The sequence below is a fragment of the Muntiacus reevesi genome, chromosome 8 (genome assembly GCF_963930625.1).
Source record: "Muntiacus reevesi chromosome 8, mMunRee1.1, whole genome shotgun sequence".
Lineage (NCBI taxonomy): Eukaryota > Metazoa > Chordata > Mammalia > Artiodactyla > Cervidae > Muntiacus > Muntiacus reevesi.
The window spans coordinates 48,936,262-48,959,121 of record NC_089256.1 but is presented as its reverse complement, the minus strand read 5'-3'; the positions used below and the strand labels follow the sequence as shown (position 1 = coordinate 48,959,121).

Here is a 22,860-nt window from a genome sequence, read left to right as displayed (position 1 = left end):
TTTATATTCCACATATAAATGATACCATATATTTGTCTTTCTCTGATTTACATCACATAATATGTTTTAAATCTTTCAAGGATTCTAAATTGTTGATTTTATTTAGCATGGAATGTAGTATATGCAGTATTTGTATTTGGCCTATGTCCACCTTTAAACCTGCACTCCACACTGTTACCTTCACCCCCTCTTCTCCACCATAAACATACCTCGACATTCCAAGAATCTAAAGTCATAGTTTCCTCTTTCATATCTCTTTCTCTTTGTGCATATGCAAATCTCTGTGTTATAATGTTATCACTGTACTTCACATATCATCCCATTACATAACTTACCACAGTATAGTATAATTAGCCATTAATATGCATCTGTCTGTTAGACTGGATTACTTGAAGATAAGGACTATAACTTAGATATCTTTGTATATCTGACTAATATTATACCTGTCCCATTGTAGATACCTGATAGATATTTGTTGAATGCCCTCAACAGACAGAGCTGCTCTAAACATTTTGTAACTTGTCAAATTCTTTATATAATGGAATTCTCAATTGAGTTTAGGCTGTGCCCACTGCAGGAATTCAGTCTTTAGTTGTTAAGATAGATTTGAGAGAAGCCTATTTGCAAGGGGTCTAAGAGCTTCTTGTGAAACAGCTCAAGTTATGCCACTGCTGAGTCTGAGACATGTCTGGAAATTAACCAATCTTTTAAACTTGGTGGATGCCCTAACAAGTGACTGTTTGCAGAGGTCCTGGGAGGGAGCTAATTAAAAGGAAGACTGACTCTAAATGCTGGAGGGAAACAGTGATTGTGGGCACACTGTAATACATTTCGTCCCCACAAAAGTCTTTAGACACCTCATAGAAATGAATAGACACCAAACAAAGCTTAAAACACAAATTCACTAAAAACAGTAGAATCATAGAAGCACAAACCACACTGCTTAGGACCCTCTAAGAGAGCAAAAGACAAAGGAGAGATAACGTATCTCTTCTACTTCTCTGACCTCTAAAGGTCAACTTTAGTCCAGTCAGGGTCAAGGAAATCATCAGGGATTGCTTGGCTAGCACTATACAACTGCATCAGAAACTTGGCTCTCTTATACCTTCACTTGACATCAAAATCATATTTAAATGACGGATTCCCAAATTTTCATTTCAGCCTCTCTGATTCTTCTCTTGATCTCCAAAGCCATGTTTCCTCATCACCTGTGTATCCCTCAGAGTATCTCAAACTGAACATAACCAAAATGGAAAAAATTCTTTCTTCTGTTTGAATTATTCTTTTGTTGCAAGTATTTTAAGTATAATGTGGTTATCTTTTTGGTCACTTAGACTGGAAATATTCAAATTGTTTTAGCTTCTCTGTTTCTCTAATCTGTACATCTAAGTAGTGGTCAGTCCCTGTCCATTCTGCTTCAGAAATGTTTATATAGTAAGTTATAGAGCATGAAGCAATCTAATTAACATAGTTTCTTGCTTTCTAAAAGAATATAGAACGATATTTTCCAGCATTAAAAAGGAAGGCAAACCTTCTGAGACAAAATGAAGTGCAGAGAAAACCAGTTGCAGCTCTCAAGAGACCTAACCAGTTAAATAGAAAGTAAGTACTCAAATATAAGACAGTATTCTATTATCCTTCATAAAGATGGACTTCTTATACTGAGAGTTCAAAGCAGTGAATTTGCAATGATGTTGTAATTGTCTGGTCATTTTCGAGACATGGGATGTCTGTTTGAACACTCAGTATGGAAGCATTTAGTTACAGCTTCCTTATTTCTTAGAACCAGTATTGTTGATGAATTTAACTAATTATAGACTTCTTAAGAAAAGCATCACTCTGTTTGTTTCCCTTGACATATAGAAAAAAACTGCAAAAGGTGATTGTTTTGGTAAAAACACCTCAGCCAGAATTACTCAAAATTCTGAAAACTGAATTTGTTACACACTCTCAGTGGCTCTTAATAGAATAGTGTATGTTATTTGTGGGAAAAGCAAATCTGAAAGGATTTTTCATGAATACTTCTTAAGCTTAAATTATTTCACATGTAAATCCATGGCTGATTCATGTCAATGTGTGGCAAAAACTACTACAATATTGTAAAGTAATTAGCCTCCAACTAATAAAAATAAGTGTAAAGTAAATAAATAAATAAATAATTTATTTGTCTCTGTCCAGTCTTAGTTGTGGCATGCAGGATCATTCATTGATTGTGGTGCGTGGGCTTCTCTCTAGTTGTGGCATGTGGGTTCAGCAGTTGTGGTGCACAGCCTTAGTTACCCTGGAGTATGTGGATCTTAGTTCCCTGATCAGGGATTGAACCTGTGTCCCCTGCATTGAAAGGTGGATTCTCAACCACTAGACCACCAGGGCAGTCACTAGCTGAAATTATTTTGATATTAAATTAAAAAGGTTATGTCCTGTGATTCCACTCCTGTGAGGTCCCCAGAGCAATCAGATTCACAGAGATGGGCAGCAGAGGGGTAGGAGCCGGGGGCTGGGCGGAGGTGGGCAGTGAGTTGAAGGGAAACAGGTTTAGTCTGTGAAGGTGAACATTTCTAAAGATGGTTCGACCACGTGAATGCACTGAATGCCACCGAACTGGCCAAAGCGTAAACTTTACATGTATTTTACCAATTAAGGATATTTAAAATGTTAAAAAGACAGTTGTTTAAAGTGTGACCTGTTACTATGGTACTTCTGCTTTATTGACTATGCCAAAGCCTTTGACTGTGTGGATCACAACAAACTGAGGAAAATTTTTAAATAGATGGGAATACCAGACCACGTGACCTGCCTCCTGAGAAATCTATATGCAGGTCAAGAAGCAGCAGTTAGAACTGGACATGGAACAGCAGACTGGTTCCAAATAGGAAAAGGAGTATGTCAAGGCTGTATATTGTCACCCTGCTTATTTAACTTATATGCAGAGTACATCATGCAGAATGCCAGGCTGGATGATGCACAAGCTGGAATCAAGATTGCTGGGAGAAATATCCATAATCTCAGATATGCAGATGACACCACCCTTATGGCAGAAAGGGAAGAACTTAAGAGCCTCTTGATGAAAAGTGAAAGAGGAGAGTGAAAAAGTTGCCTTAAAACTCAACATTCAGAAAACTAAGATCATGGCATCTGGTCCTATCACTTCATGGCAAATAGACGAGGAAACAATGGAAACAGTGACAGACTTTATTTTGGGGGGCTCCAAAATCACTGCAGGTGGTGATTGCAGCTGTGAAATTAAAAGACACTTGCTCCTTGGAAGAAAGTTATGACCAACCTAGACAGCATATTAAAAAGCAGAGACATTACTTTGCCAACAAAGTTCCATCTTGTCAAAGCTATGGTTTTTCCAGTAGTCATGTATGGATGTGAGAGTTGGACTGTAAAGAAAGCTGAGTGCCAAAGAATTGATGCTTTTGAACTGTGGTGTTGGAGAAGACTCTTGAGAGTCCCTTGGACAAGCAAGGAGATCCAACCAGGCCATCCTAAAGGAGATCAGTCCTGAATATTCATTGGAAGGACTGATGCTGAAGCAGAAACTCCAATATTTTGGCCACCTGATGAGAAGAACTGATTCATTTGAAAAGACCCTGATGCTGGGAACAATTGAAGGCAGGAGGAGAAGGGATCGTCAGAGGATGAGATGGTTGGATGGCATCACCAACTTGATGGACATGATTTTGAGTAAACTCCGGGAGTTGGTGATGGATACTGAAGCCTGGTGTGCTGCAGTCCAAGAGGTCACAAAGAGTTAGACATGACTGAGCGACTGAACTGAACTGAACTGAACTGATTATGGTACTCTGTTCTCAGTAAGGATAAAGTAGAAATTGACAAGCTGTGAAGTTTTATTATTTCAGTTACAAATACCATTTATTCATCTCTTATAGAAGATAATTCAAAGCAAAAAAATGAAGTTTTTGTGTATGTGGAATGGCTATAATTGTAACTTTACTCAACTATGATCTCTTTGTTTTGGGAATCAATTGGGAGTACTTTTTTTTTTGGAAAAGAGGAACTTCTCAAGAATTTGTCAATTACCTGAGCCATTAATGAGCCCTTGTTAATTGAAATGACTAGGGAAATTATGCATTTGAGCCTCTATAAGGTTGGAGGTAAGATGAGGTGACATGTTAAACATTTATGTATAGAAATAAGCAGATAAGTATGAAAATTTGTCTTTTACCAACTTTCTATAGAAATTAGAAAGAAATTGGTGCAAGTCAAGTCAAACATAATTAAGGTTACAATATTCTATGCAGGAGAGAGCAAACAGTGGAACAGTATGAGTTTTTGTGTTATTTATATTAATATAATATGTATTCTGAGTGAAGGAGAGCAATGTATATGAGTGAAGGACAGAGATTTGGAGAATATGTTATATTTCAATATTTTCTCTTTATTGTTGGTTTTTAACAGTTTGACAGTGACGTACCTAGGTGTGATTTTCTTTGTACTAATTCTTTTAGACAGTTGAATATTTGTAAGATAAATTAGCTCCAAAATTAACCAGATTGCTATATGATATCTGTAAATCAGATCTCAATAGCTTCATGTAAACAATATAATTGAATCTTTGTGTTTAGTATACCTCAGATTTTTAGCCTGTGAATTTAACTATTTTTGCTTATTTTTTCAAGATGTTTCAGAGTTGTTAAGTGACCCAGACTTTTCATGGTACATGTGTTTTTTTGTTGTTGTTGCAGAAATAACATTCCAAATAATTTTACCAGGAGTGGAAATAAATTAAGTCATCAGAAAGACACTCGACAGGCAACTTTTCTTTTCAGAAGAGGCCTGAAGGTATAAAAAACCCTTGACAGTGTTTTCTTTTTACACAAAGGATCCTGAACATCCACCTTTAGTAATCATCAATTATAGATATGACCCATGATAAAGGTAGGGTTTGGGTTTAGGATATGGAGAACATGACATTAGGTTAATTTTTTTTCCCCTCTTTTCTCTTTTGTTGTCATCGATGGCAGTGTCCTATAAGAATTTAACATGTTATTTAGGAATAAATTTGTTTTTACTACTTATTCTGATACAGGAACCCCAAGAAAGAGGTGTTGTCAGAATAGGCACATGCTCCTCTCCTGCATTCACACCTACCACACAGGGTTATAAAGTTACAGAGCAGGATAGCTCTTTGGATTCAAATCCTCTGCTTTCTGTGGGATCTACTGCTTTTTTTTTCCCCTTCAGGTTCAGGCCCAGTTGAACTCAGAACAACTGCTAGACGATGTAGTAGCAAAGAGAACTCGTCAGTAAGTTTCAGTTTGTTTTTCAAGATGTCATTTCAAAACTCCCAGAATAGTAGTGACCTAAATTACTTTGTGCCGCAGTTAAAAAGAAATTAAATGAGACCCAGAGTGAATTAACCATTGAGCCTGAAATAAGTAAATCCTGTTTTGTTTTTGTTGATTTCCCCCCCAAAACATTTGGCATTTTCACATGGCAGTGTTACACATTTTAGCAGCAAATGCATTACTCTGTATTTTTTTTCCTGTTTATTCCATTTTAATGAAATAGCTCTTTATTTTTTTATAATTGCTTTATACAAATGAACCAGTTCATGGAATAAGTAGAAGAAAATCCAGTAGAGCTTTTAGAATATTTATAAATTTTTAAAAACAATACAGTGTTTTCTTTTGACATATTGCTTTTTTTCTCCTTACCCCATGGAGGTATTTTAAGAATATATTTTTGTCTCTTAGAATTGCACTGCAAGTGTGAGTTGTAACATTCCATCAGTATGACCAGAGTTAAAACTAAATCATTTAAAATTATGGCTAGTTCTTAGAAAACAAAGCATATATCACATGATCATGATTCAGATATGATGCCATCTACAATAGGCATGATTTTGAGCAGTTGGAGTATAAGAATGGCAACTATTTGAACTTCATGCTGATAGTATTCTGTTGCACTGGAGTTTGAGGATCAACCTATAGAAAAAAGCACAAGATACTTAATTTGGTAACAGTGTAATGTAAATGTCAGATTTTGACCTACATAAATATGAAAGTAAAGCTGATAGAAAATGGGTGGTACAACGTGGATGAAGAGGTGGAGGGAAGGAATTAGAAATACTGTTGTCCTTTCTTAACAACGGGGGTAGGGGAAAATGTCAAGAGATACTACTGGAAAAAGAAATTCAAGTGTATTTATAAATTTAATGAAAGTAAAATAGTGATACAGCCATCAGAATGTTTCAAAATAGGAAGAGAAACCAGAGGATAGTGTGATGAGCTGAATCCTTATCATAGCAAGATACTATTACCTAAGTATCTTCTTTAGTGAACTCTGGAGGTAACAAGCAGAAAATCAGGAAAAGTTAAAAGTGCTGCCTCTGGGAAGCAGGAAGGGAGAACAGTGGAGTAAAGGATTGTTGCTTTTTATTAGAAGCTTTTCTGAATTATTTGATTTTTTTATGTGCATATATCTGTTACACAGAAAAATATTTATAAATTCAAGTGTCCAGTTCTTACAACCAATATGCTGATTAATTATATCATGTTGGGGCCCAGGTATCTATAATTTCTGAAAACTTAGAAAAAGTAATAGCTACATTAAAATGTATGTTTTATGTAGAATACACAGTAGTATTTATAAACCTTTCATGTTAATGAAATTTTTGGCTTTTTGAAACTAGATGGCGAACTTCCACCACAAATGGAGGAATTTTGACTGTATCCATTGATAATCCAGGAGCAGTGCAGTGCCCAGTGTAAGTCTTTTTTTTTTTTTTTTTGCAAAAATTATAACCTCTCAGTATATAAGATAACAGAAATATATTTGACTCTGCTCAAGAGTATGATGTCCAAGTTAGGATAAACTGAGACAAGGATAAAAGTGATACAAAGTGGAAATAATATAAAGTTAAAAGTAGAGAATTCCTTGGTGGTTCAATGGTTAGGACTCAGTACTTTCAGTGCTGTGGCCCAGATTCAATCCCTAATTGGACAGGGCACTAGGATTCCACGAGCCACACAGCATGGCCAAAGCAAACAAGTAAACAAACAAAAAAGCCAAAAACAACTAAAAAAGTTACATGTTTTGGACTTCATTACATACACATCCACCTTCTTTTTAAAGACTTCATAGTATATTCTTTTATTTTTGTTGTTGTTTAGTAGCTAATTCATGTCTGTGACCCTATGGACTACAGCCTCCAGGTTTCTCTCTCCATGGATTTCCCAGGCAGGAATACTGGAGTGGGTTGCTCTTTCCTTTTCCATGGGATCTTCTTGACCCAGGGATCAAACCCAAGTCTCCTGCATTGGCAGGCAGATTCTTTACCACTGAGCCACCAGGGAAGCCCATTCTTTTATTTAAATGACCTTAATTAACTTCACCATTCCATTATATTTATTGCATTATAAACTTCCTAGGTTGAAGCCAGAAGTGATATTGCCTGGGCGGGGGCGGGGGGTGGTGAGCTGAACCCTGATTTCACAGGCAAGAGGTGAGACTTGTAGCACTGGGCTGGAGGTAAAGGATCCATTTCAAGAAAGTTCTAAACCATATCAAATTCAATCTGATAATTGACCGAGCCTTGGAAAAACCTCATTGGATCCTCACTAGACCACACTGTAACTGGCACTCTTAAATTTTTCCCATCAAAAAGTATCAGGAATGAATATCTACGTTATGTACTTAGAATTGAAAGTCCCGTGTCAGCCCCTGTCAGGTCTAGCAGATTGGCTAGTTTCTTGGAACTTCATGCAGGCGTACTCAAGCTAACACAGCAGAGGAAAATGTCTGTGTTAATGTGTGTGACCCATTAGTAGGTTATGAAATCAGTTATGTCAGTTGTGATGAACATATTTTAAAAATAATAAAATTAAAAAAAAAATTCCTAGGTTTACAGAGTTTTTGTTTTACCTATACATCCATTTTAATAATTGAGATGAAAACATCAGATGAGTCTCTTTAAGATTTTAGAGGTTGCTTTATTTTAGTAGAAGATCAAGACTCGGAAATGACCAATCATTCCAAATTGTTGAGAAGTTTGTAGTTCTACTTACAGAGGTGTTCTGTGAGCAGTTTATAAATTTTAGTCTCTAGATTAGTCTGTCAAGAACCAAGTATTTTTTTTTTAATTCAGCAAGGTTGTAGGATACAAGGTTAATACCTGTTTCTATATATTAATAATGAAATATCAGAAAGAGAAAGTAAAAAAGAAAACTCATTTAAAATTGTGTTTACACAATGCCTAGGAATAAACTTAACCAAGGAGGTGAAGGACCTGTATGTTGAAAACTGCAAGACATTGATGAAGGAAATTTGAGATGATTCAAAGAAATGTAAAGATAATCCCATGCTCTTGGATTGGGAGAATTAATATTATTAAAATGACCATATTACTGAGCAATCTGTAGAGTTAATGCAATACCTATCAAAATACCCAGGACATTTTTCACAGAACTAGAGCAGATAAAATTTACATGGAACCCCAGGTGACCCCAAATTACCAAAGCAATTCTGAGAAAAAAAGAACAAAGGTGGGAGGTCACACCCTGACATAAACCATAGCAGAATTTTCTTGGATCAGTATCCAAAGGCGAAAGAAATAAGAACAAAAGTAAACAAATGGGATCTAATTAAACTTTAAAGCTTTTACACAACCAAGGAAGCCATCAACAAAATCAGAAGACAGCCTACAGAATGCAAGAAAGTATTTGCAAATGATGCAACCAACAATGAGTTAAAATCCAAAGTATACAAACAGCTTATACAAGTCAATATGAAAACAGTTCAGTCAAAAGGTGGGAAGAAGACCTGAACAGACATTTTTCCAAAGAAGACATACAGATGGCTAGCAGGCACATGAAAAGATGCTTAGCACCACTAATTGTTAAAGAAATGCAAATCAGAACCTCAGTGAAGTATCACTTCACCTGTCAGAATAGCTCTCATCAAAAAGTCTACAAATAATAAATGTCAGAGAGGACATGGAGAAAAGGGAACCCATGTACACTGTTGGTGAGAATGTAAACTGGTTCATCCACTGTGGAAAACAGGATAGAGGTTTCTTAAAAATAGAACTACCAGTTCCACTCCTGGGTATATATCTGGAAAAAAATGAAAAAACACTAAATCAAAAAGATACATGCACCCCAGTGTTCTTTATAACAGCACTGTTTACAGTAGTCAAGACATGGAAGCAACCTAAGTGTACATCAAGAGATGAATGGATAAATAAGATGTGGCATATATATATATATATATGCATATATATGTGTATATACAATGGAATGTTACTCAGCTATAAAAAGAATGAAATACTGTTATTTGCAGCAACATGGATGGACTGAGAGAATGTTATACTTAGTTAAATAAGTCAGAGAAAGACAAATACTATTTATTACTTATATATGGAATCTAAAAAATAATACAAATGAATGTATATAGAAAGCAGAAACAGACTTGCAGACATAGAAAACAAACTTGTGGTTATATAGAGGGCAGAGAAGGCAGAAGGAAAAAATCAGATGTATGGAATTAACAGATACAAATTACTATATATAAAATAGATAAGCAACAAGGATTTACTGTATAGCATAGGAAATTAGACCTATTATCATATAACAACATATAATGAAATATCTGCAAAAATACTGAATCACTATGTTGTATACCTGAAAAACACAAAATTGTAAATTAACTATACTTCAAAAAATAAAAGAACTGGGTTGGCAGGGTTATTGAGAATGTAAATAAAGTGGCCTTCTTACAGTTGAACATGTATACAAGTCAAGATGTCTTATGAACCAAGTGATTTATTTCTCTTCTTTTCATTGTTTAACTGGCCTTATTTTAATTTTTTCCTAATAGAACTCAGAAACCACGATTAACTCGTACTGCTGTGCCCTCATTCTTGACAAAACGGGATCAATCTGATGTAAAGAAAGTTCCTAAAGGTGTCCCCCTACAGTTTGACATAAACAGTGTTGGAAAACAGGTAAATTTCCACCCCCCCCCCCATATTTCTCTGGGCCATTGACTGAAAATATTTTAATTAACAAAACTAATGTTGTATAATGAATTAAATAGGATGTCCTAACTATACTCATCCCTAGGAAACTACTGGTCTGTCTGTTCTCTGTCTCTGAATTTGCTTATTTTGGACATTTCATGTGAATGGGATCATATAATATGTGAGGCTTTTTTCACTTAGCATAGTTTTTTCATGGTTTATCCATTGTGTATATCAATATTTTATTTCTTTTTATTCCTGAATAACATTCCACCATATGGATATATTGTATTTTATTTGTCAGTTGATGGACATTTGGATTGTTTCCATTCTTTGGGTATTGTGGATAATGCTCCTCTGAACATTAATGTACATATGCTCACACAAAAACCTGTATATTCATGTTTTTGTGTGAGTATATTTTATTTCTCCTTGACAAATACCTAAGAATGGAATTGCTAGATCATATTATAATTCTGGGTTTAACCTTTGGTGAAGTACCAAATTGTTTTCCAGAGAAGTAGCTGCAGTACCATTCCTTCCAACATTTCAGAAAGAGCTGAAATTTTCCTTGTCCTTGCCAGGATTTGTTATTATCTGTCGTATGATTTTAGACATTCTGATGCATGTCAAGTGGTGTATCTCACTGTGGTTTTGGCAGTTTTTGTATTAACCTTGTAATCTTGCTAAAATACACTTTCTGCTTTTAATAATTTTATAAATTACTTCGGATTTTCTTTGTAAGCAATCATGTCATTCTTTGAATTTCTTTCCAATCTTTAAATCTTTCATTTTCTTCATTATGATGGCTAGGACATTCAGTACTATGTTGAGAGTATGTTTGCTTGCTTTGTCTCCAGACTTGAGGAGAAGGCATTGTTTTTCACCATTAAGTTTGATGTTAGTTGTAGGCTGTTTTTATCAGATTGAGGAAGTTCCCTTCTATTTGTAATTTGCTGAGAATTTTTATCATGAATGAGTGTTACATTTTAAAATGTCAACTGTGGAGTGAAGATAAAGTTTTCTGTATGGACAGAAATTTGACCAAATTTATTTTGCTCATTTTGATTTTATTTTGTCAGTTGTTACTTTCCTTTCAGTCTGGTATTCCCATCTCTTTAAGAATGTTCAAAGTTAGTTGTGATCCACACAAAGGCTTTAGTGTAGTCAATGAAGCAGAAGTAGATGTTTTTCTGAAATTCCCTTGTTTTTTTTATGATCCAGTAGATGTCGGCAGTTTGATCTCTGGTTCCTCTGCCTTTTCAAATCCACCTTGAACATCTGGAGATCCTCGATTCATATACTATTGAAGCCTAGCTTGAAGGATTTTGAGCATTCCTTTGCTAACATGTGAGACAAGCATAGTTGTGTGGTAGTTTGAACATTCTTTGGCATTGCCATTTTAGGGATTCTTACTCAGTTTCAATTCTAGACCTGCAAGTAGACAACTATCTTCTCTAAACTTCACTAAATTCACCTATTTTGTATGGGTGTTTGTTAGAATTTAAATGAGTTCATATATATATAAGTATTCAGGAAATGTTAGGTATTGTTACTGTGAATTACCATTATGATCACATTATTGTTCCAAAGCAAATGTAGCTTACAGTCAAGTTGTTAATTTTTGTTTTGTTTTGTTTTCTCTAGACAGGGATGACTTTGAATGAGCGATTTGGGATCCTGAAGGAACAAAGAGCCACTCTCACTTTCAACAAAGGAGGAAGCCGCTTTGTAACCGTGGGATAGATCCCATGTCAAAGGAACTTTTGAGTGATGACTCTTAAAAAAATCTAATTGCTTGAAGAGTTCATTACAGAAATTCAAGAAACTTTATTTCAAAATATTCACAAGGCTAAATAACTCTTAATTTTATTTTTGAAGTTTTTTTTTAAACATGTATAAATAATGCCCTGAAAGAGTAACAGGGAATATACCTATATGTTCTTAAAGATTTCATGGTTGGCCCAGACAGAACAATTCTCTATTTGACTTTTTTGATTCCTCATGCAGCAGAAAGAATGTGGAAAGATAGAAATTGATTATTTTATGATGGTGGTATTTAGGATCTCATCACCTTTGCTCATTTTTTACACCTTGCCATGGTAAATCTTGGTCTTCAAGATTTGAAGTAGGTCCCTTTGTTGCTGTCACTTATACTTTAATAGTGTTGGTGTAATAAGTGCAGTTGACTTTTCTTCTTTAGGGATATAAAAAATTATTAGAATTTCAGTTTGGGGGTTTAAGATTTATGGGGGTATCTGGAACTTGGTTCATTTTTCAAATAACATTAGGTTAATCCTCCAGAGTTGTAAATCTTTAATGCTGAACTTTTTTTTTTTAACAAAAAATGTGACTCCAGGCATTAGCTTGTGTTTAAAATCTTGGTGTTTAAAGGCTGTAAGTGGGTGTTTACAAAGTTATCTGATAGAGCCTAATTGGAGGAAAGTCCAGAGTAAAAATCTGGTAATTTGTGTGGAGAGAAAGTAGCAGGTGGAAGATGGTAACTGAGATGAAGACTTTAAAATCTAGGTCACAGGTATACTGTTTGGATTTAGTGTAGTTTTGAGTCTAGTGTGCACAAAGTATTCTTCAGATGATATTTAGAATAATTTATAATTAAAATGGATTGAGTTCCATAGATATTTTGATAGGAGAATTAGCCATAAAGTCCTGGACTTCTTATTTGAAAAAGTTAAATTTTAAGTTTACTAAGTTGAACAGTATACATACAGCTCTTAAAAAAATGTATATGTCACAAGGTTAAAAGTGCAAAATTATAATAGAGTTAACATTATTATGACCTTGTTCTGTACCTTTGCTTCTGATTTCTTGTGTAAAGTTCAGGCATTTGTGGTGAGAAAAGATTTCCCCCTCTCATACTCTGGAGGGTTAGGAGGAGTTAATTTGTTGTGCCAAGCTAGTGCTGAAAGTCCTCAGATGGCTGTAAATTTTAAGTTATGGTATAATACCAAAATGCAGCAAAATATTCAGACTACAGGTTACAAGTTTGGTCATTTTGAAGCTTAACTTTTTGATTTGCTATAATGTTAAAACCTCTAAGTAGGTGTTAGTTTTCCCTGTAGTGTATTATTTGTGTTGATTTTCCCTGTAAAAACATAAGACATTGTTATGTCTCCTGCCTGTGTTGCAGGGTATACTAGACTTCATTGTTGTTTCTCATGATCCTTTGGTTACTTGGTTTATGCTAGCCACGGAAAGCTATCAATAACAGTTTCATGCTTATACCAAAGAATTAAATCTGATCCTTAATATCTGGTATTTTGCTTGTAAGTCTACTGATAAGGGATTATTGGAAGCCAGTCATACAATTTGAAAGTAAACTCCAGTCTCTCTGTAGGCCAAGGACTAATTGCAAAACATTTTTGCAAGTATGAATGCTTAGATTTGACTCATGAACAATACATTTTAGACTGGTTTAGAATTATTGATAACTTATTTTAAAACAAAAGAAAAAGAACTGAGCACGAGTTTGCTGTCTTTAGAGCAGTTTGTGAAAATATGGTATAAAGATGTTTTCATTTTCTTGTTCTTTTAAATATTACTGTACAGAGCTATTATTAATGCCTTCTTTTTAAATCTTAAAAATCCCTCCAAATATTGATATTAAGTGCATCAAACAAAATGTCTTTGGTATATTAAACTTTTGCTCTTCATGCATCTGTAATTTCATTTTCTTTTTAAATAGAAAATCTTACCTTTGTTACAGCCAAATTATAATTCTTGAGTGCTAACATGTTGTATAAAAACAAAAGAATATGCTCTTTTGGAGGAAATTTTTCCTTTCTTAGAATGTGGTTGTAGTCATCCTTTTTCAGTTCTTAAAAGTTTTTTTTTTTTAAACAAGATGCAACTTAAATTTCCCTTTGCATCAAGGTGTATAAAAAACATTGATGCAGTGCATCACAAAATCAACGTTTGTATTTAATGAGGAGATGCTTTACACTGTACTTTTTGGTGTTTTTTGGAAAAGTTACCTTTAGCTCTGAAGCTGTTCATTTTTAACAAATAAAATATTACAGGTCTCTCATGATTTATTCTTAGCTAAAAAGATTGAGTTGTGGTTTTTAGATTGTTCTGTGTTACAAAGAACTTTGTAATTTAGACTCATATTGACATCCCACTAACTATCTTTTGACCACTTCATTTATAGCTCCAACTAGTCAGGGGGAGTTAGAGAATCAGATTTTCTTAGAATGCAATATTAGACTGAATGAACCTTTAGAGATCATCCAGGTTTTTTTTTTTTTTTAACATCTTGATTCAGTGATACTCACTGAGTGATATTCAGCTCCAGTCACTTTTTAAGCTTAGATCTTTAATTCTCCATGAATGGAACACCCACAGAAAGTAGTGGAATGGTGTGTGGCTTGTCAGATATCTAAGAAATGGTAATACCGTCCTTCAGCATTTGTCACATGGTAAGTAAATACACTCTGCCGGTGATAATTATGAGATTTCATCACTTTTCATTCCAGTTAGGTAGACCTATTAGAAAAGGCCAGTGTTCCTAGTCAAACATTATGTATTTTTTTCTAATAGGTATAAACTTCACCACAATTTTAATTATAAGCAAATCATAAAATACTACAAGTATGAAGAAACTTTGAATTTATTGCCCAGTTGTTATTTTTTGTTATAATAGATATCTATATCATATTTTGCTGTCAATAGCTTTGTAATTCACAGTGTAACATAAACAATGTCGGGGTACCTTTTGTTTTTATTTCTGTTACTCTAAGGAGGTTTAGAGTGAGAAGAAATAGCAGACAGAGAATGAATACACTGCAGAGAATGAATACCATACATTCTGAATGCAGGCAACATTAGGGCAGAAAATGATTTCTTCATTTCTGATCACTAAACCTTTGACGTCTCATCAGAATTATATGATTATTTGTTTTTTGCCAGTGTTAAAAAAAAAAAAAGGAAGCATGAGCTTTAAGCTTTCCTTAAGTTAAAAACGAGTTATTTTTGCATAGATCAGTTTGGAGTTAACCCCTCTTTAAAAATGACACAAATAGGGACTTCCCTGGTGGTTTAGTGGCTAAGACTCCATGCTCCCAATGCAAGGGGCCTGGGTTTGATCCCTGGTCAGGAAACTAAGTCCCACATGCTGCAACTAAGAGTTCACATGTTGCAACTAAGAACTGGCGTGACCAAATAAATACATAACCAAAAAAAAAAAAATAAAATGACACAAATAAACTCCAAGCATTTACAACAAGAATTTTGGACTACTGTGAACCATTAAGAGGGATTTCCCACGTGACTCAGATGGTTAAGTGCCTACCTGCAATGCAGGAGACCCGGGTTCGATCCCTGGGTCGGGAAGATCCCCTGGAGAAGGAAATGGCAACCCACTCCAGTACTCTTGCCTGGAAAATTCCATGGACGGAGGAGCCTGGTAGGCTACAGTCCGTCAGGTCACAAAGAGTCGGACACAACTGAGCGATTTCACTTTCACCTTCTAAGAGTGATTTAAATATTTGTTTATAAATTGTTGACTTTGAATGTCTCTTTTTTCCCCTGCCATTACAGTTTACTTTCTATCTGAAATCTTTTCAACTAAAAGCTTGATAAAACAAGGAAATGTGATACCATTCTGGAATTGAAATTCCTTTTTCTCAATATATTTTTATGAGGTTTATCAATGTTTAAAGAAAAATAAGAGGGACTTTGCCGGTGGCCCAGTGGTTAAAACTTCACCTTCCAATGTAGGGGGTGGAGATCTATCTCTGGTTGGGGAACCAAGATCTCACATGCCTTGCAGGCAAAAAGCCACAACATAAAATAGAAGCAATATTGTAACAAACAAGTTCAATAAAGACTTTTAAAAGGTTTACATCCAAAAACACAAAACAGATAAATAGGAAATTATTTGCCTAGCCTGTATGTTTATGGAGAAGGCAATGGCACACCACTCCAGTACTCTTACCTGGAAAATCCCATGGATGGAGGAGCCTGGTAGGCTGCGGTCCATGAGGTCACTAAGAGTTGGACACGACTGAGTGACTTCACTTTCACTTTTCACTTTCATGCATTGGAGAAGGAGATGGCAACCCACTCCAGTGTTCTTGCCTGGAGAATCCCAGGGACAGGGGGAGCCTGGTGGGCTGACATCGATGGGGTCGCACAGAGTCAGACACAACTGAAGTGACTTAGTAGCAGCAGCAGCCTGTATGTTTAATTTCTATTTCCACTTCTATTTTCCTGAGAAGAAAATCACATTGTCTAAATTTTCTTGTAAAATTTTTTAAAAAGCCAATTTTTTTTTTTCACTAAAGAAGTCAGAAAGTGTAGGACCAAACATTTGTTGAACATATTCAACAAACCAGCTTCTGTACTTTGTATTTGAAGAGAAGGGGATTGGCCAAGATTTTAATCTTACTGCTTTGAGTTTATAAAGTAGAATCTTAAAGGAGTAGCCATAATATATTTCTAATGAGTAAAAGTAGGGAAAGAACTTCATTTCTGCGTGATATGAGATGCAGAGGTGGAGAGTGTTACTAAGATTGGAGTGAAACTTTTGCTGCTAGTGTTGAGTGAGTAAACTTTCAGCCTATAAAATACACAGGAAGAAGCAGGGAGGGTCTTTGTGTTAATTCCTAACATTTGGTAAACCCCCATCGACTTTTTTCACCTCCTGCTTCCAAACCACAGAGCAGTAGTGGAATAAGAGATCCCTGAAGTCCTTTTACTCAGCCCTTTTGCAACTGTTTCTCATCACTTCTTTTATTCATCACTAGACTCTGGTGAATTCCCTACAATGACTCCCATCTCCCATACCTTATTTTCTCAAGATGATTTTGTCCCTTCCTTTATGGAGAAGACTGAGGGAGAAGGATGAGAATTCCCTCATTCTACCTTTACTTTGTAGATAAAACTTCAAATCCTTAGAGGTCTCAAAATTAATTTCTGATTTATCTTTTCTTCCAGCCTTTATGTAGGACTAGTTCTTATATAATAGTGTATATATAGCATCTTCATTTTTCCTGTATCCACAGGCTTCTGTTTTGGCCTTGGTAGACCTAATATCTACAGATATTTTGGACTTAATGAGACCCTGTTCTCAAATACTGTAATTCTTTTTTCTCCTAGCCTCTGCTGTATTAGCACATAACCTCTGCCATGTTAGTACTTAACAGCATCTTCTTTGTTTCCACTTACTCTATTTTTAAACTATTGATATACTCTGCCAGGATATTGAAGATACAGAGTTTAACATATTAAGGACCTTAAAATCTAGTTGCCTAGACAAAGTATAATCAATCTATAAACTTGGTCAGAACTTCAAAGGCTGGAATTAGCATGGTATGTTGTAATTATAATGATATGTGCAGGTGGTAGGAAGAATGAGGCCATATTACAGAGAATTTGTCAGAGGAATTCAAATGTGGAAGGTAATCAGTAATCAAATATAGATGATACCTGTGCATTTTAGAAGTCTGACTATTTCTATAGCATTGTAGCATTAATATGAAATATATGGTTCTGCTTTTGTGGTTGAAATAGCTCTAAAAAAATAAAAATGAGGACCTGCTCTTTAAATAGCTTAAAGTCTTTCTAAGAGTAACAATTTTAGAAGTCTAGAGTAACAAAAACCAATTCATAGGTTGGATAGATGACACCTGCCAGGGATAACAGATCACCTACTCTTTGGGTGACCCATATTCATTAGAGACATTGATCATGGAACCTGTCGCTGAAGAACCTAGAACACAGAATTTACAGAACAACTCTCAGAGCAACTGATCCTAATGAACTTTGGCACTGAGATTAAACATTTTTACAGTCTCTTCTATTTAGGAGTTGGGAAGTGCTAATCAAGGTTTCATTGTAAATCTGGACCTTGAGTGATGGACAGCATCTCTCCAACCTTACTTTCTTTTGCTCTCTGACATGAACTTTTTGGCCTGTGGCAATGTTTGCCACACGAACCATTATAAATCATACCTGGATGTGTTCATGCTGATATTCCTTTCAATTTGAGATATTACTCTCCTCTTCCAGCCTATTGCACTTCAGAATCCTTCAGATTTGTTTCAGAATTTAACATACTAGATTCCTTTTCTTTGAGTTCTGATGGTTAATCCCCACCACACCCACTCAGCCCTTTTTTGTGGTTTTAATCTCTATTTGGCTTATTTGGATTCCATAATTAAAATCTAGGAAAAGTGAGGAGAGAGGTGGAAGGGGGGATCAGGATGGGGAACACATGTAAATCCATGGCTGATTCATGTCAATGTATGGCAAAAACCACTACAATATTGTAAAGTAATTAGCCTCCAACTAATAAAAATAAATGAAAAAAAAAATCTAGGAAAAGGACTGTATCTGTATCTCTATCTGACAGTCTAATTTCCCACAGAAAATACTAGTTGATTGTAGGGGAAATTTACATCATTTAGCAGGAGTGACTTAAATGTCATTCAGTAATGTCAAGAATAAGCTGAAGACTGGTTGCAATATATGTGAGGCCTAATTGGTTTAAAATGAAGTGGTGGGAATTCCCTGGCTCCAGTGGTTAGAACTCCCAGGTTTCATTCTGGAGGGCATGGGTTCAATCCCTCATTCAGGAAGTTGTGCTGCTGTACAAGTCACCCAGTCCTGCCAACTCTGCAACCCTCTGAACTGCAGCCCACCAGACTCCTCTGTCCATGGGATCAGGAGGCTAAAATCCTGCAAGTCCCGTGGTGTGGTTAAAAAATTATAAAATATTTTAAATAAAATGAAATATTTTCTGCTTTTCCAATAACAATGGTTTCATTTTCATTTTTAACTTTCTTCAGTTCTATCTTTAATTCCCACATGTAGATTATGGCAAAATCATTTTCTCTTCCTCAGTTTTGCTTCTAGACCCAAATTTTAGACCTCAGTGAGGTTCACCCAGATTCGTTCAACAATAAAATCTTGCCCAAAGAAGACGTACTATTTAAAGTGTTTATTTTCCTCAAGAAGCTATTTTGTAGGAAGGGCCTAAAATATTTATATAACCCTTTCAATGAGAATTATTAAGTTTGGAGCCACTTATTTTTCCCTCAGGCAATAATGGTTAATAAATTCACAATCTCCACTTAAATCACTTGGCTTATAGAACGACAAGTCAAGGAACGTTTCCCCTCGTTTTTGGCAGCAACAGTGTTAAAACATGTTTAATCTAATCCTCCTATGGGAGGAAGGTAGTTTTGGTGAGGAGCGTTGTCTGAAAGATATTTTTGTAGAGTTATGTTAGAAAGGCTACTGGGAGCCTACCGTAGGGAGCTGCCCCAGATTTGCGAGTTCCGTTTTAAATTTCTCTTGGAAACCTCCTGTGGGCGGAGGCCAGCGCCTGGAAGTGCAGAGCGGCACCGCAGCCCTGTCCATCAAGGGACCCGGCCGGGGTCTGTAAGCCCCTTTCCCCGCCCACCTATCATCTGGTCGCGCATGCGCTGAGCTGAAGGGCCGGAGAGTTGTCGGCTGGGAAATGGCGGCCGCGGGCTTGGTCGCTGTGGCCGCGGCTGCAGAATACTCTTGCCCAGGAGCGTCGGGAGGTAACCTCTCGGTTGTTAACTGCGGCCCAAACTCCGGCGCAGGCCCTGGTCCTGGCCCGGGCTCGTGGAGCCGCTCCCTCGACCGAGCGCTGGAGGAGGCGGCGGTAACCGGGGTGCTGAGCCTGAGCGGCCGGAAACTGAGGGAGTTTCCCCGGGGAGCGGCCAACCACGACCTGACGGACACCACTCGGGCGGGTGAGTGGGGTGGGGGACATCCCAGCGGACCGGAGGCCCGGGGCGCGGTCGGAGGCCGCCCTGGCTGTTCGGGGGAATCGCGGGTAGTTACAGTAACTGGTCCCATTACTCCTGGTCGGGACCAGGGTAACAGGGAGAAGCCGACTGCCCCAACCCACCCAGGCCTGCGGGTCAGACCCGGAGCCTGGGGCGAGGTGGACAGCAGCATCTCTCGGGGAAGAAGGCCATAGGAAACTGTGGGTAGTGTTTTACTCTCCTAGAAAATTAACTTCTGCGGAAGCTGAGGTAGACCCTTGCTCCGCCGGATTGCTGCAGGCCAATTCGGATTTAGGATGCCAAATTGACTTTACTCAGATTTAGGTTTGTAGCGCGCTTTTAATCGGAGTAATATTGGTCGCTGCATTGTCAGGAAAGCATGACTCTCAGCACTGGCGTTTTTTAAGAACTGTTGTTTCCATTGCAGCCCGAACGCTTTTTTTCTTTCTTCCCTTCGTGTGGCTGACTTACAAATGTACTTGTAAAAATAACTAGGGCCAACTTTCAGATTTCCACTACCTTTCCTCTTTCCTCATGCCCCCTCAAAAAAAAGTTGCAGAAGAAAATTATTTAGAAAAGGCACCAAAGATTGCCTACCGTATCTATGTTTACTTCTTTAAAAAAATTACTTTGCCTTATACATATTTTTTTAACACAGAAAAGACAATAAATTAGATATTATTTGGTTTTCTTAGTTGTAGAGAACAGTATCTGGTGACTGGGGTGTTCAACATGTTTCCCTTTGTGTTTATAATATAGCTTCCTCAAGGAGTAGATAAAAAACAGTCAGTACAAAGGAGGAAAGCATCTCTTACATATAGTATAGTATGATGTAATTATTTTCATACAACCTTTCTTAAGCTGTTAACTTTTCCTATGTTTGTGCACTCACTAAAGATTGCTGAGTATTACATGATTCACTCATTTTAGAAAGATAAGCAAAACTATTAACACTACTTCAAGAAACTGTTTTCCGAAGAGACTTTGCCTCTTGTGTAAAATGGAAGGAATCAAATGTCTGTTTTGTTTAATCTTTTTGAAAACAGTTATATAGAATATAGTTTGTGTTTTTTAGTGAATGACCTTAAAATTAATATTTTTTGCTTATGTAAATGAGCGGTCACTTGCCTTTTACATGTGTTCTGATCGACAGCATCTAAACTTGTCGTTCATACCCCAGATTTCATGATTCTCTTCAGGAGGTGGCTATATGGCATATGACTGACTGTTCAGGAGATGGATAGCATAGTGACTTCATATTGCATGAGTCATTTCAGTATTACTGCATTAAGCCTGAAGTTAAGGGATAAGTTGATTGTAGGAGTTTATCTAGCTCATTATCTTACCGGTTTTAAATAGCTCTAGGGCCAGTGCCTTTTTCTTTTAAGAAATATTAGCTAACAAAGAAAATGCTAAGGCATTTATAAAGAATAAGTAATGCCAATGAATTTTTCCCTTACTATGCCGTGAATTTCTAATTCATTATTATCCACACTTATTTTTATTACTTTAATAGTTTGTTTATAAACCAGATTTTTTGTTCGTTGACATTTTATTTAGTCAAAAAGTCTAAAAGATTGCAAAGTACTTTATAACCTGTTAGACTAGATTAATTTCTAAAAGGTCAGAAATATCACTTATTAAGTATAAGAAGTCTTTGGCAGACCTTGGTGAGTACAAAAATACTGAATTCTCTAAATTATTTTAAACAGATAATTTGATGTGGATAACATTGATTGAGTTTTCACTGTTTACTATTCATTGTGGTAGATGTTTAAAATACATTGCCTTGTTAAATACTTAGCAACCAATGGATTAAATATTATCCCAAGGATTTCCCTGGTGATCCAGTAGCTAAGACACCGCGCTTCCAGTATAGGGGACCTGGGTTTAATCCCTGGGCAGGTAACTAGTTCCTCATGCCACAGCTAAGACCCAGCACAGCCAAATAAATCAAAATAAATGCTTAAAATATTATTATCCCAAATTTACATATGAGGAATCACACAGAATTTACAAGAAGCCACTCAGAAGCATATAAATAGTAATAGCGGTAGAATTTCAGCCTGGGTCCATCTTACTCTTTTTCTCTTCACTGTGCCACACAGCCTCTTTATATACAGATAGATACTACCATTCCTGTTTTTAGAGGTAGTGAAACCCAGGTTTGGAAAGAAAAATAATTTTCTTAAAGACCTGTAGCTAAAGCCAAGGAAGGTGTTGTTAGCCGTGATTTGAGCCTAACTCAAATCCTGTTGGAGGTAACTCCAAAACCATAGACTGTTACACAGGGTACTTTGAATTCAGACCCAACTTTTGTTAGCTGAAATTTTTTTTTAGACCCTATAGAAAATTTAAAGCCAAAAACATTACTTGAACACTATATTAAAAGTTGCCACATAATCTGTTCTTTCCTAATATATAGAATGTATCTATAGATACACAGAACTGCTATCCTTACATTTTAAGAAATAGTACATATTACCCGTACTGTTTATAACTTGACATAATTACAATTCATCATGCAACATTTTCTTGGGATTTTACCCCTCCTGTTTGTTTTAGGAAGAAGATTTTAGGAAGAAGAAGAAATGTTTGTTTGGGAATGAGTTACTTGATCCAATGGACAGGGAAAATCTTAAATCATGAAAGACTTTTGGGGGGTGAAAAGTTGTAGCTTTAATTTGGGGAGGCAGAAATGGGCAGAAAAGCCACTCCAGGCAGTGGAATGGATCCCACCCTGCCACAAAGGTGTGCACATAACTCAGGGCTAGCTAGTCAATGTGGTCCATCCCTCTGGCAATAGTGGTAGTTTAGAGATGGACACATTTTCCTATCAGCATGCAGGAGTGTTAATTCTGTTGAGAAAGAGGCATGCTTTGAACCCTGGAGTTGCTGAGAGAATAGAATGTGAACCTGGAGCTTGCCAATAAATTGAAAGCAGAGCCAGAAGATAGAAGGAATGAGGCCAAGTTCTGATGGTAATCTTTGGATCAATAGCCAGACTTTAAATTAGTGGTATCCTTGGACTGTCAAATTATGCAAGCTAATGAATTCCCTTTCCTACTTAATCTGAGTAGACTTTTCGAT

At 36.3% G+C, this 22,860-nt stretch overlaps 2 protein-coding genes across 7 annotated transcripts in view; both read left to right on the top strand.

Annotated features, from left to right (window-relative positions):
* Window positions 1-12,324, top strand: part of FYTTD1 (forty-two-three domain containing 1) — a 28,996-nt gene extending 16,672 nt beyond the window's left edge. The window contains exons 4-9 of the mRNA XM_065942508.1: window positions 1,490-1,602; window positions 4,713-4,809; window positions 5,212-5,273; window positions 6,662-6,736; window positions 9,847-9,973; window positions 11,636-12,324. Coding sequence (XP_065798580.1) covers window positions 1,490-1,602; window positions 4,713-4,809; window positions 5,212-5,273; window positions 6,662-6,736; window positions 9,847-9,973; window positions 11,636-11,734 — 573 coding nt within the window. The 3' untranslated portion in view covers window positions 11,735-12,324. The remainder of the gene's footprint in view (window positions 1-1,489; window positions 1,603-4,712; window positions 4,810-5,211; window positions 5,274-6,661; window positions 6,737-9,846; window positions 9,974-11,635) is intronic.
* A 7,121-nt stretch (window positions 12,325-19,445) lies between these two features.
* Window positions 19,446-22,860, top strand: part of LRCH3 (leucine rich repeats and calponin homology domain containing 3) — a 100,029-nt gene continuing 96,614 nt past the window's right edge. For all 6 annotated transcript variants that reach the window (XM_065943044.1, XM_065943041.1, XM_065943043.1 and 3 more), the window contains exon 1: window positions 19,446-19,734. In XM_065943044.1, the coding sequence (XP_065799116.1) occupies window positions 19,473-19,734 (262 nt within the window). In that variant the 5' untranslated portion in view covers window positions 19,446-19,472. The remainder of the gene's footprint in view (window positions 19,735-22,860) is intronic.